The 14,058-nt window shown below is 37.3% G+C and overlaps 1 protein-coding gene across 1 annotated transcript in view; it reads left to right on the forward strand.

The window, feature by feature from the left end:
• The window catches only part of LOC109831833 (poly [ADP-ribose] polymerase 2-A), a 24,702-nt gene extending 22,469 nt beyond the window's left edge, over positions 1 to 2,233 (forward strand). Inside the window, exons 16-19 of the mRNA XM_020399287.1 lie at positions 634 to 776; positions 871 to 944; positions 1,719 to 1,824; positions 1,912 to 2,233. Of these exons, the coding sequence (XP_020254876.1) occupies positions 634 to 776; positions 871 to 944; positions 1,719 to 1,824; positions 1,912 to 2,001 (413 nt within the window). The 3' untranslated portion in view covers positions 2,002 to 2,233. The remainder of the gene's footprint in view (positions 1 to 633; positions 777 to 870; positions 945 to 1,718; positions 1,825 to 1,911) is intronic.

A 14,058-nucleotide genomic window follows, 5' to 3' on the forward strand; every position in this document is an offset into this window, starting at 1 on the left:
CCCTCTTTGGCCGGGAACCCCGTCTTCTTCGTCAGCAACCACCAGATCTCGCTCTGCGGCCTCGACCTCGCCGACTTCTTTGCCCGCTTCCTCCGCTCACCCCCGCTCCACCGCTCCAAATCAGAGAGAGACGACTGTCATCTGGAGCAAGTCGACGGGGTTGCCTCTTTATAAGGCGATTGTTTGGATGGATGGACGAACTAGCTCAATCTGCAATGTCGTAGATTCTCCCTTGATATTTTTGTTTCTCTTACTGTTCTGTTCATCATCAGATGAGCATTTGAAGATGATTCATTTCATTATTATGTCGTAGATTCTCCCTTGATATTTTTGTTTCTCTTACTGTTCTGTTCATCATCAGATGATGTCGTAGATTCTCCCTTGATATTTTTGTTTCTCTTACTGTTCTGTTCATCATCAGATGAGCATTTGAAGATGATTCATTTCATTATTATGCACTTTTGTATTCTCATTTCCAGTTCTTTCAGATCTGTTGCGAAGGGAAAGTACTATGTCTGAGATTATAGGAAGGATGTATCTAAATTGAGATCTAATTTTTTCAAATCAGTGGATCTGCTCCATAATAAAGTATATTTAGGCTGAATAGTTGTTATTATGTTAACCAATCAACAGGATTGCGGATTGCTCCTCCAGAAGCACCATCCACAGGGTACATGTTTGGAAAGGGGGTTTATTTTGCTGATATGTTCTCAAAGAGTGCAAATTATTGTTTTGCCTCAAAAGAATGTTCAACTGGTGTGCTGCTTTTATGTGAGGTTAGCTTGCTGATGATAATGTTTGCATTGTTAATTTCAGTTCCTGGAGACCTTCTGTCAGAAAACTTTCTGTTGAATAATGATTACTTTTCAGGTTGCACTAGGTGGTATGGCTGAACAGTTAGCTGCAAATTACAATGCTGATCGTTTGCCAGAGGGAAAACTGAGGTACATTTCTGCATAATCTCTTATTATTCTTTTCTGCATTGTTTAAGCTTAGCATACAATCTAGTCATAATATGTAAAATTGGATTTGAAGAAACATAACCAAACCAAATGGAAGGTATTGCATGAGAAAGCAAATCATAGCAAATTAGATTTCACGAAGTTGACAGTTTATATTTATCAACTCCATTATGTAAACAAGTTCCTATAGGTCATAAGACTGGTTCATCCGTATGAAGGTTTGAAATCTTGGTTTGCTAATAATTTATAGTATCAGTTTGAAATCTCGGTTTGAAATCAGCAGTTCCAAGTTTGAAGTATCAAGTGCAGTATGGAGAGTTTCACCAGTTTGGTTGATCAAAAGATATCTACATTGATTTTCTCCCTTATAACATTATTGGATAGTTTGGATACGCACCTGTTGGGCCGGATCAAATCAGGATGTTTAAAATCAGATTCAATACTTCCATGTATATTGATATCGGCTGGTGTTTTGAGCCTTTATCTAACTATAGTCATAAAAAAACGCAATGCTGCCTGTAACTACTATTTCTCAGCTTATTTCATGATCTAAACGGCGTTCTAGTTTTCTTTATTCAAACTTTTTCTTTATTCTAGTTTCATTTAAGATTTTTGAATATGTTCTTTGCTTTGATAGCTAAACAGTCATCTGCTCCAGTTTGAAAAATCAACAAATTAACAACAACAGTGAAGCATTTATCCCACTTTTGGGGGTTGGCTACATGAATCCTGTTCTTATCTGTCATCATTTTGCAGTACAAAAGGAGTTGGCGTGACGGCTCCAGACATGTCGAAAGCCAAATCTCTCAGAGATGGTGTAGTTGTCCCACTCGGAAAACCTAAAGAAAATACAGAGAAACAGGTGATGTTTTTTCTTCATGAGCATCAAACCTTCGAAACAAAAGGAAAATGTTATCATGAACTAAAATGGATAATCCATCTTTTTCAGGGTAGCTTGTTGTACAATGAATACATCGTCTACAATGTAGAACAGATACGGATGAGATACATTGTTCAAGTAAACTTTAAGTGGAAGTAGAGTTAGAGCCACAACAAGATGTTGTTTCTGTAAATTCCAGCTTTCTAGGTCGGCCATTTTGTGTTTTACTGATTCAGCTCAATTTGTTGCTGCTGATTTTGGAACATTTTGCCGACATATATTTTTCAACGAAGTTGTATAATTTAGATCAGTACTCAGTTTTCTGATATCTATGTGAAAATGGTGAAGGTTAGTGTATCAATCTTTTTGTTTCTTGCTCGTTTCTTAAGCAGTCTTGATTTTCTCAATTTGATTCAATCTGCATGTATGGTTCAAGGTAATAATGTTTGCTGGACACTGTGAAAGAAACAAATGTGTATTATTGGGTTTTTTTTTTGGAAACCACCTTAAAATAGTTTCCACTTTAATTATACGGAAACCACCTTTCATTTTCCATCCTTTCATTTTTAATTTATACATAAACCTTCAAGGTGAGTTTTTATTCCAATCAACCAACTCCTAGTCAAATTTTCACTAAAAGACAAAAAATAAGTTTAAAAACAGCATGTTTAAGGTACGTGACTTGTATAATAACTAGACATAAATATTAATAAAATGAGTAGCGTGTCTTGAAAGTGAGTTTTAAAGGGTATTTTTGGGTTTCTAGTGAAAATTTTGACTAGGAGGTGGTTTGTTGGATCAAAAACTTGTTTTAAAGATGATTTACGTATAAATTGAAAATGAAAGGTAGTTATGACCCTACTTTGAAGGTGGTTTTAGAAAACCCTATTTATTATGTTATTGTATGATATGAACTGAGACCTTAATGCAAACGCAAAGGTCTCAAATGTCCATACAAACCTGTAGAAATTTATTATAGACAAAACACTCTGATCTTTTAGGACCTTATCTTGAATCAAGTGGAAAGGTTATTATATTCAGGACCAAGCCTGTTTGACTTTCTTTTTCTCTCCCATTTTTTTTTAGTGGTGTCGATTGATCCAAATTAAAAGTCAAACTCTAATAATTTATATCCTTCTTTCTTTGTCATCCAAGTTCTTATATCTTTCTTAATCTCTCTAGTGTTTAGAAAATTAAACTCTATGAGACCTCTCATGTTTATTTTGGGTCCAGGGACAGTTTCACATGGGTCTGCTATAAGTTTAGAGAAAGACCAAGTAATTTTGCTACACATTCTCCATAGTTTTTTTATTTTTTGTATTGATTCTCTGAATGCCAATAGATAGCTTAGTGCCTGAATGATTACCTAACTCCATGTTGGGGTCATAGATTTATTCTTTCATGATTGGTTGGTTGCCATTTGATATTATTGAGAAGCAGCACCAGAAAAATATTAGTTAATGTACTGGTAACTTAGGATGAATCAGTGCTTTTCTTTAATTTCTTCTTCAGTATTAAATCTTTTGTTTCAATGCACCCTGTTCCCTTGTCCACATTGAATCACTTTTGAATTCTTAATCTTATCCCCCCCTTTTTTTTGTTTTCTAATTGTTGTTGCAAGTTATTATAATAGTAGCAGCTTGGAGTTTACTTGTCCTATAGGGATTCGCTTTCTTAATTTTTAATCAGTTGTTGTTTAATCATCAGCTTGTGCTAATTATATATATTACTATAGTTGTTTGATCTTTGGTTACCTCTAAATTCACTATGTGTCAGCAATCACAAAACGAAAACAGAGTTTTTGAGTGGACTATGTATCATTAATCACAATACCGTATATAGCTGTAGACTTGTAACGACAATCGAGTTGCGATTATATTTATTATGTTTGGAATATGAAGGACAAATGCCGCAAATTTAGCACTTTAAATTTAGCACTTTTTTTTTCTTTCTCTTTTTGACTTCTAGGTGGATTATATATCATGCAATTTTCAAATATTGACTCTTTTTTTTTTTGTATATGATCATGTAAACTGACTTTTTCTGTTCATGGTTGTCTGAGTTGAGCACGAGTTTATCCCTTTCTTGACAGTTGAAACCAGTATTACCTGAAAATGCAAGTTGTGTCGCGATGGGTTATTGTTCATCTAGGTTCTTGTTTAGCTAAGCTTAAGTTTTTGTAGGCCAAGTATCAGAATCTAATGCTGTAAACTTCTGTTTGCAGTGAGTAGCTCTACGAAAATACTCTCGATCGATGCAAGGAGACCAGTGTTGAGAGCTGCTCGAGGCATTTTAGGAGTAATGAGGGAGAGCTCTCATGAAGGAAGAGAGCTGTGAAGGAGCAGAGTTCAGATTTCAGAATGAGTCCATTGGAGGCAATATAAGCCTTTCGGTCGCTGACGCGCGTCAGAGAATCTCGAAGGTCTCCAGGTTTGCTGATTATTTTGATTAAATAAGTATTTAATCGGCCCTTATACGATTAAGTGTTTGTTGCCAAGACTGCTGGTGACTAGATTCTTGAATGATATTGTGTTGGCACAGGGAAGCATTCAGGATTAGGAAACTGCTTTGGGTGGTTTTCCTTTTTTTTTAATTTTTAATTTTTTTGGTGGGGATACCTTGGCCTTTTGGAATACTTAGAAGCCAAGCTTCCCTCTTGGCTCTGATTAGTTTCTTAAAAACGCTATTAGTAAACTAAGCCGTAATTACAGTGTGCCCATCAGATTAATTTTCCCTTTTAATTCTTTATCTTATCTACTTCTTGTTTTTCCCTAAATTACTGTGTGTCAGCAATCACAAGACCAAAACAAAGCAGATGCATTTCTTTTGTCATGTAAAAAACTTCACGGGACTTCAACTCCCGTAAAATTTGAGAACTTTTTTTTCAAAAACCGACCCAGTTTCCTTGTGATGACCAAATTTGTTTAAAATCGAGTGCGCGTCAGCAAGCACAACGTAGCACAGCATGCATTGTTTAGAATCGCGGCGGCAATCAACTTGTGATTGTTGTATTTACTAAAAAATCCCGAGCGTGAAGGACAAGTTGTGAAATATTTTAGCACTTTCCTCCCCCTCTTTTGGCTTCCTACATGGACCCACTAATGAATTTGGGCATGAGTTTATCCCTTCGCTTGATAATTGGATCATATTACCTGAAAACACAAGTTATGCTCTCATACCGTTACAGTGTGTTTTGGATGGGAGAGAACGTGAAGTTTTATAAAATCTTTGTTTGGGTTTTTTTTTTTTTTTTTTTTTTGAGGGGTTAAAAGGACGGAAGAGAAGGTGAAATTCTGTAAAAATTTAACGCTCGATTTCCTCCACTTACTCTACCACCCAATTCGGAGGGGAGGAAAATCTTTCGAAATTTTACCCTTATAATTTGTTAGCTGATAAAATGCCTTAATAGCATGTAACGATATTTACGTAACTTTATACATATACTCATCCCACTTCCTTCCCCTTTATTAGAACTCCCGGACAAGGTGAATTAAGTCTGCCTCCGTTCCTTTTACTAAACTATCAAACAACATTTTATCTTAATTGGAGCCATACGCACGCGTGTCAAATTAATTCTTCTTGCAAAAAAAATGCCAATAATTAAACTTCATATTAATTAAATCTTGCATTCTACATTTTCTTCCTCCCCCACCCCCCAACAGAACAGAAGGGAACATGATGTATAGTATATACCAAGCTTTTCAAGCTCTTTTTAGTCCCGACCCCCGCGAGGGAGCAGCGTCTCCCTCATCTTGGCCGCATCGACCTCCCAGTGACCGGGTCCAGGTACCCACGAACGACGGAGGCTCCGGAGAGCCTTCGAGCGCCGAGGAGGGCAGGAGTGGGTTGGCTCCGCCGTGAGGTTGAGTAGGTTCTTCTGCGGGTAAAATGAAAGATATACATAAGCAAATTATCTTTGTAGATATTGTGTATATAGGGGATAAAGTACTGATACTTGTAGTAATTTCTCTTGAACTCTAGTACATAACTATTTTTTGTAACAACCATCCTTTTAATTTAGCTGGCTGGAATTTCTTTGGGGGTGTTCCATCCTTTTTCTAAAAAAAAAAACGTTGTAGATATTGATTGAAATTTTATTTAATAATTACCTCTTGATCAACGCAAGGAGACCGGCGTTTGTTGCGGCCCGAGACATGTTGAGAGCAACGAGAGCAGCTCCCTCCCTCTTATTATTTTGCTTTGTGAATTGAATGAGGAGGTAATGTGTGGTGTGCGCGTGTATTTATAGGAGGAAGCAGAGGAGGAAGAGCAGGGGAAGGAAGAGAGAGGCGTGGGGGAGTTGAGCTCGGAACGAGTCCGTGGAGCCAGCGGGCCACTCAGCGGCTGACACGTGTGCGCCCCCGCGGTGGGACCCTCCGCACATTCGTTGGCGGTGCTCCTCAGAATCTCGGAGGTGTCCAGTCCAGGTGCGCTGATTCTTTTTGATTATCTTTTTGATTCTATATACAGTCCACGTGGAGCCACGCCGGAAAAAAAGATAGGGTGGTTTTTGTAAAACCTCTTCCCTTATAAATTAAAATATATCCATTCTTTTTCTCAAAACCCATACGTACGTCACGCCTCCTCCCTCAAGATTTTTCGTCTATCTTTCGTACGCGGCCCCTCTGAAACTGAAATCCTGGATCCGTCCATGTGTTAAGATCTTTTTGTCATCAGCTAAGGGCCTGTTTGGTTCAATAGAGGCTAGGAATAGGATTATGAATCCTATTTTATTTATGGATTCCAACTTAATCCATATAAAATTTATAGACAAGTTTTAGTTTTATGGAATCCCTTTTTTTTGCATTCTATGTTTGTTTCACCCAAAGGATTAGAAATCTTACTTTTATAGAATTGGTCCAATTCCTAATATCATGTTTGGTTCAGAAAGAATTAGGAGATGTGTCAGAAATCGGAATAAGAATTGGAATAAGAATTGAGAGATGTGTCAGAAATCATGCCCAATTCCTCTCAAAAAGGTTGGATTTGGGTTTCTTGAAATTACCACTGTTTGAGCCACTTTCTAGAATAGCAATTCTATAATTTTTTTTTTAACCAAACTCAGGATTAGGATTCAGTTGGATTCCATTAATTACGAAAACACCACTGTCAGGTCCAAATACCATTCCTATTCCATAAACTCGGTGAAACAAACAGGCCTTAAGCCGACCTTAGTCTGCCCGACTTGATCTAAACCGAATCATCCAACATCGGAGGCTCCATCGTCTATGGATTAACAAACACATTCTGGTAGCTAGCCTAACTTGATCCCAACGCATTTTTTTTTGGCACTAAAGTAAAAAACGTGAAGAATAAGATTAATTAGCTCCGCTAACTACAGTTAGTCGATAACTAAGTTTGAAGCTTGTGAACGCAAAATTAAGCAAGGCGCGTTCGCTCTCCTTTCCCCTCGTGACCCCGCTGCTTTATCACGGGAGATAAGACTTTGGCACGTGACGCGATTCATTGAACCGTGAGCCAGGTCAAAGGTCATCCTAACGTGCTCACGTGTGATCACTGAGCTTCACGGAACTTGGGCCTCGGATCCGAATCTTTTTTAGTCCAGGTGGGCCTTTGCTTGAGCACCTTGCTCTCCTTGCTTACATCAGACGTCACCAGTTTACTAGCAGTGTTAGTTGCGGATAGACCCTCCTTACTATTGCCCAATTACAGATCGGCCCCTAGTTTTATTGCTGCGGATGCACCCCCTATACTATTTGCCCGCAGTGCGGATGGGCTCATTTGTCAAAACCATTTTCCTACTTCTTCGACTGTATATGAGTCAAAATATTCACCCATGAGGTGTGGTCTGAAACAACAGAACTATAGGGTTTCTTTCTTTCTGCAATTCGATGATAATTTAGAGGGTTAATTTACAATTAACCCATGGTAATGTTAGAACGACGGGATGGGACCCTTTAGCTTAGTATTAGCAAATTCGTGGAAATTAAGTACCTGCATGTTTTGGATCTTGTAGTCTCAAAGTAGTAGCCTAGTTAACATTGTTTTTCTGTTTAACCCATCTAATTGGCTTTTTTTTTAGAATTATCTTTTTTGCCCTGCTGTATCCAGGCTACCATAAAATATGGGACCCACACGAGGGACATGTGAGGTGTCTCCCTCCTATTGTATAATGAGCTGGTCACACTAAGCCCATTTTTTCTTCTTATTTATTTGTTGTTTGACAGTAGAGCAAACAATTCAAATGCAGCTGCGTGCAATGCCTCTATGTCAATCGTGTTAACTACCATTTTTTGGCCAAACGAAATTATAATCTTCCACTAATAAATGATAAACAATTATGCTCGAAGGAATAGACTTTCCACTATCTAACTTGTAGTAGTGGAATCTTGGAAATCTTGTGAATCTGGTTTCAATCCAAAAAGTTAATGGAGTTGACGAGAATATCTTGATAGCATAAGGTACGCATCTGAGAGCCAAAATTAGTTAAACACGCAATCCAAATCTTACCAAGATCTCAGTTAGGCAATTACACCCAGAATATATCATTTTTGTCCATTAATTGCACGTTGGAATTGTGATTTCTGATTGGGCTGTGCACTTTGGTCTCTCGGAAAGTTTATATACTATGTAGAAGGATAAATCGGTAATTCTACATAATGTAGTGTGTAGCCTAGTCTCTGTGTATGTACATGCGCGCTTTATTGTATAAACACGAGTGTGATCGTGGATATAGACAATTTGTCGAACTATGCAAAGATCTGCCTTCAATGATTACTTTTTTTTGTTCTTTCTTGTTCTCTCTCTCTCTGCCTCTTTTGGGGAGTTGATCCCTAACCTTGCATTACGCTTGTAGTATCAGTTATTTATCAATCAATCAATCAAGATACCCGTTTAGAAGCACCAGCACAAATTATTCCATAAATATTAGAAATAACAAGCATACATAGAGCACTATTCATACTATACTATACTATACTATACTATACTATATACTATGTCTTCTCTTAAACTGTGACTTCTCGTATCACGAGCGAGTAATCTACACTATCCAAATTCTTCTTATTTTAGTTTTGCAACTCTTTGTGTCGTGCATGGAAGAAACCTTGCCCTCATCTCAGCCGCGTCAGTCTCCGCCTTCTTGTTACCCGGTCGGTAGTACCCGGTGACCGGATCCGGAATCCAAGAAGACGAAGATGCGGGGTTCGTCGGAATTGGAGTAGCGGTCGACGTAGATTCCGTCGTCTTCCCTCTGCTCACCTTTCCGGCCGTCGATACGCTCGAATAACCCCTTCTGCATTAGAAATAACCAAAGCTAAAAACTTTAGTCGGATCTCTATGGATAAACAAACCCAGAATAATTCATTCATTTACTTGGAGGATGTTTTAAGTTAGTTTTTTTTGATAAAATATCAAATAAGTTGGCTTATAAGGGAATCTCCAACAGCTTCTCCAAAATTTTCTTCAAAATGAGGAGGCAAAAGTTATATTTTCCAAATTATTTTTACACCAACTCCAACAGCTTCCTCGTTTTGAAGAATCTCTTTTTTCCTCTGAAAATTTGGAGAATGTTGTAGATTTGGGGAAGCTTCCCTATTTTTTTCTCCTCCATCCCTATTTTGGGGAATGAGAGAAGGAATCCGTTGGACCAAAAACCTAACTAAATTATCCAAAAGTAAGAAATGGGAAAGCTGTTGGAGATGCTCTAAGTCTCATTTTAAAAAGCTTAGTGTACCCCCCACCTTTTCAGAAACTAGCTTATAAGCCCACTTAAATAAGCTGGTTTTGACCAACAAATTACTATTCTACCAAAAAAAAGTTTTTTTTTCTACTATTCTTATCGTAAAACCAGAAGCCGAGATAGCTTAAAAAACATATAAAAATAACCCCGGCCGAGGACCATCTGGAGACTTACCTCTTGATCAACGCAACAAGGCCTGCAGCGCTCAAGATTGCGCGAGCCATTTCCTTAAATGATATAATGGATCAATAATTAAGATGAGAAAAATATTGTACGTACAAAACTCGATCTTTTTCCTAGTAAATTTCTCTCTTTGAGTTGTGGTGGTATTTGTAGGGGCAGAGCGAGGGAAAGGGGTGAGAAGGGGAGCCGAGTCAATTGGTGGCACTGGGGCCTTTGAAATGTCGACACGCGTGGAGTCAAGAGGACGTGTGCGAAGAAATCTCCGCATCGGAATCTTAACGCGGTCGGCGGGTTTGGAGTTTGGGGAGGGAACAAATAATTAGGCAACCAGGTCCTTGGATTATTAGACGATTTTCAATTTGTTTTTTTAAAGATATTTTCTTCGGCCCTTTTTTTGTCTGTCGATGAGTTGTGGTAGCTCGATGATGCGTATGGAGTCTATCCGAGCAATAAGTGAAGAATCCAGACGGAAGATAGGAGATAGGGGAAATTGCTTCTAGCCCCTAAAATGACAAGAAGTATTCTTGTCCCACCCGAGAGTTTTTCAAAGTACCAAAAACCCCTAAAATCAAACCCACAATTCTTTTAGCCTCCAAAATCCCATCTTGTGTACTTTCAAACATTTGAACACCATAATACTCCCTCTCTCTCTCTCTCTCTCTCTCTCTCTCTCTCTCTCTCTCATGATGTCACTGTAGGCATGAATGATGATTAGAAATGAATTTTCGAGGGGGGAAAAAATCCTAGTTCCCTCCAAATTCTTCCAACGGTGTTGACATTGGTGACGGAACTTTCCCGGTGTTCGTTCGTGAGGCGAAAAACACTACGATCTTGAAGACGGTGGTGACGAGCAAAGGACAGAGCGTCGATTCGACAGTGCTGGCGGGTCTGAAGAAAAAGAGCAGCTTACCTTTAGAGATCGATCTTGAAACTAGGGCTGGAGTCAAGCTTGGATCGTTCAAGACGAAGAAGATTGGGATCAAAGTAAGTTGTGATGTAATTTCCCCCCTTTTTAAACTTGTATTTGAATCTGAGTGTTATATTGTTTTATTATTTTACATATTGTTGTAATTTTTTTAAAACCGATGACTTGAGATTGAAGCAGAGTCTATAAAAGTCTGAGGTTCTTTTTTGATGGTGTCATGAGGGGTCAATTTGAAAATAATAAAACGTTAGATTTGGCTTGGCTAATGGGTTAATTATGCGATTAGTTTATTTGTGGAGGGTGATCTTGGTTAAAAATATCAAGAATTTTAAACTCTTTAGTTTCCTTATGAGTTAGTCGTTAAGGTAATGAGTTAGTTATTAAGGTTATGAGTTAGTTATTAAGGTTATAAATTGGTTGTTAACCTTATGAGTTTGATGTTAACACCGGTAGAGAGTTATGAGTTGGTTGTTAATGTTATGAGTTGGTTGTTAACCTTATGAATTGGTTGTTAAAGTTATGAGTTGGTTGTTAAAGTTATGAGTTGGTTGTTAAGGTTATGAGTTGATTGTTAATGTTATCAGTTGGTTGTTAAGGTTAACCAGTTGGTTGTTAAGGTTATGAATTGGTTGTTAAGGTTATGAGTTGTTTGTTAAGATTACAAGTTGGCTGTTAACATTGGTAGAGAGTTATGAGTTGGTTGTTAACATCGGTAGAAAGTTATGTGTTGGTTGTTAACCTTTATAGATGAGTGCTAGAAGCAATTAGTTGTTAACAACCAACTCATAACTCTCTACTGAGGTTAACAACCAACTCATAACTCTCTACTAATATTAACAACCAACTTTCATTCTTAACAACCAACTCATAACCTTAACAACCAATTCATAAGGTTAACAATCAACTCATAACATTAACAACTAACTCGTAACTCTCTACCGATGTTAACAACTAACTCATAACCTTAACAACCAACTTATAACTCTCTACTGAGGTTAACAACCAACTCATAAGGTTAACAACCAACTCATAACTCTCTACTAAGGTTAACAACAAACTCATAAGGTTAACAACCAACTCATAACTCTCTACCGAGGTTAACAACCAACTCATAACCTTAACAACCAACTCGTAACATTAACAATTAACTGATAATCTTAATAACCAACTCATAACCTTAACAAACAATTTATAAGGTTAACAACCAACTCATAACCTTAAAAATTAACTCATAACTCTCTACCAATGTTAACATCAAACTCATAAGGTTAACAACTGACTTATAACCTTAACAACCAACTCGTAATCTTAACAACAAACTCATAACCTTAATAACAAACTCATTACCTTAACAACTAACTCATAAGGAAAATAAAGTATTTAAAATACTTGATATTTTTAACCAGGATCACCCTCCATAAATAAACTAATCGCATAATTAACCTATTAGCCAAGCCAAACCCAACGTTTTATAGACTCTGCTTCAATCTCAAGTCATCAATTTAAAAAAATTACAACAATATGCAAAATAATAATAAAAAATATAGCACTCTGATTCAAGTACAAGTTAAAAAAGAGAAAAACACAATAATTATTTAATTAAAAAACTAGAGCAAAAGCTAAAAAAGGGCAAAAAATATAGCACTTAGAATCGAATTGGATCGATCTAGAGTGTTCATTTCCAGATCTTGATCCTTAGCTTCACTTTGCAGCTTACATCGGGAATCGTCGGAGTTCTCGCTTTTTTCTTGGGAACGACGATGCTAAATCCATCGGAACTCACATTGATCCCAATCTTCTTCGTCACAAGGAAATAAAGTGATCTTCGCCTCATGAACGAACGCCAGGAAAGTTCCGTCGTCGATGTCAACGTCGGAGAGAGAGAGAGAGAGAGAGAGAGAGAGAGAGAGAGAGAGTGTATAATGGAGAGAGAGTGTGTGTATAATGATCTTTAAATGTTTGAAAGTACACATGAGGGGTTCAATTTCTGGTTTTGGGGGCTAAAAAATTGTGAGTTTAATTTTAGGGGTTTTGAGAACTTTGAAGAAGTCTTAGGTGGGGGGAGAGTACTTCTTGTTATTTTGAAGGCTAGAAGCATTTTTTCCTAAGAAAATATTGCGTCCAATGATAAAATATTATGTCTCTCTTTTTTTTAATGTAATGTTATTGGAGGCTTGATACTAATAGTCTTCAAGGACGTGTCTTCGACCTTAACCAGTACGAACTTCTAAGATAAGTTGATGGGATACTTAGAATTTAAACTTGTTGAGTGCATACTAACATAAGCAATGATATAAGTGGATTCCATGTGACCTCTTCCTTATTTTATGTAGATTATGCATACCTTAGTCCACATGGGAAAGCATAGCCAATCTCAAATTTTGGTAAAATATTTCAAAGTTAGATAGGGCTTGTTTCGTTGGGATTGGGATCCTCTTAAGGAATGAGATCCTTTACTAAAGCATAGTACCTCCTAATATCTCATAATACATCTCCACCTTGCATAGTATCTTCTCGTATTTTATGTTTATGCACAAAATAAAAGATAGAGATGCATTAGGAGATATTAGGAGGTATTATGTCTTAGTAGAGGATCCCAATCCGTTTCGTTGGTTACAAACTCAAGAAAAGAGTGCAGAGAAAATAGATTTTCTTTGACACCTCCTTTTATTATTATTATAATTTTCTAGACAAAAAAGGGAGGAAATTATTAGTACCTTGTAGCGATTTTCCACTTAATAAAAATTAGCTACTATGAAAATTTCATTAAAATCAGGCAAAATTGACCTTTGGGTGAGAACGGGACGACGCATGCCATTCCACCACCGAGAGTGGCCCTTTAGGGGCTGTTTGGTTCAGGTAAATTTTTGGAAATCATGTAGTTTTGGAGCAAAAAGTAGGTTTTTTGATATTTTTGGATTCCAAAACTATCATTTGGTTCAACTTTTTTTTTAAGAATGCATTTCTTAAAAGCTGACATGGCAACACACTTTATGGAAAAGCCAAATCCTCTTTTAAAGCTCTGAAATGGGCTGGAAATCTGACAACTCATTGACAACTAATCAATTACTCTCACAATTCCTTAATTTTTTTGGTAATGAAACAAACATGAGTTTTGGAAATGCTTTTTCATTCTTCACTTTATCATTCTATACCAAACACAAGTTATGAATTCCTGAATGATCCAATTTTTTTTTAAAAAAATAGTTATTTGCCTTGGATTCCATTTCCATTATTTTATGGAAACGAACCAAACAGCCCCTAAGTAGCACACGAATGAGTTGGGCTCAGATTAGACAACCCAACTACGTACCCGAATCCGGCCCAATGCGGCCTACTAAAAATTCGGTCTAACTTCCAAAAGACGGCAGCTCCTCGAAAAAAAATCCACGCGCTTTCTCTCCTC

This window comes from Asparagus officinalis, chromosome 2, assembly GCF_001876935.1.
Source record: "Asparagus officinalis chromosome 2, Aspof.V1, whole genome shotgun sequence".
Classification (NCBI taxonomy): Eukaryota; Viridiplantae; Streptophyta; class Magnoliopsida; order Asparagales; family Asparagaceae; genus Asparagus; species Asparagus officinalis.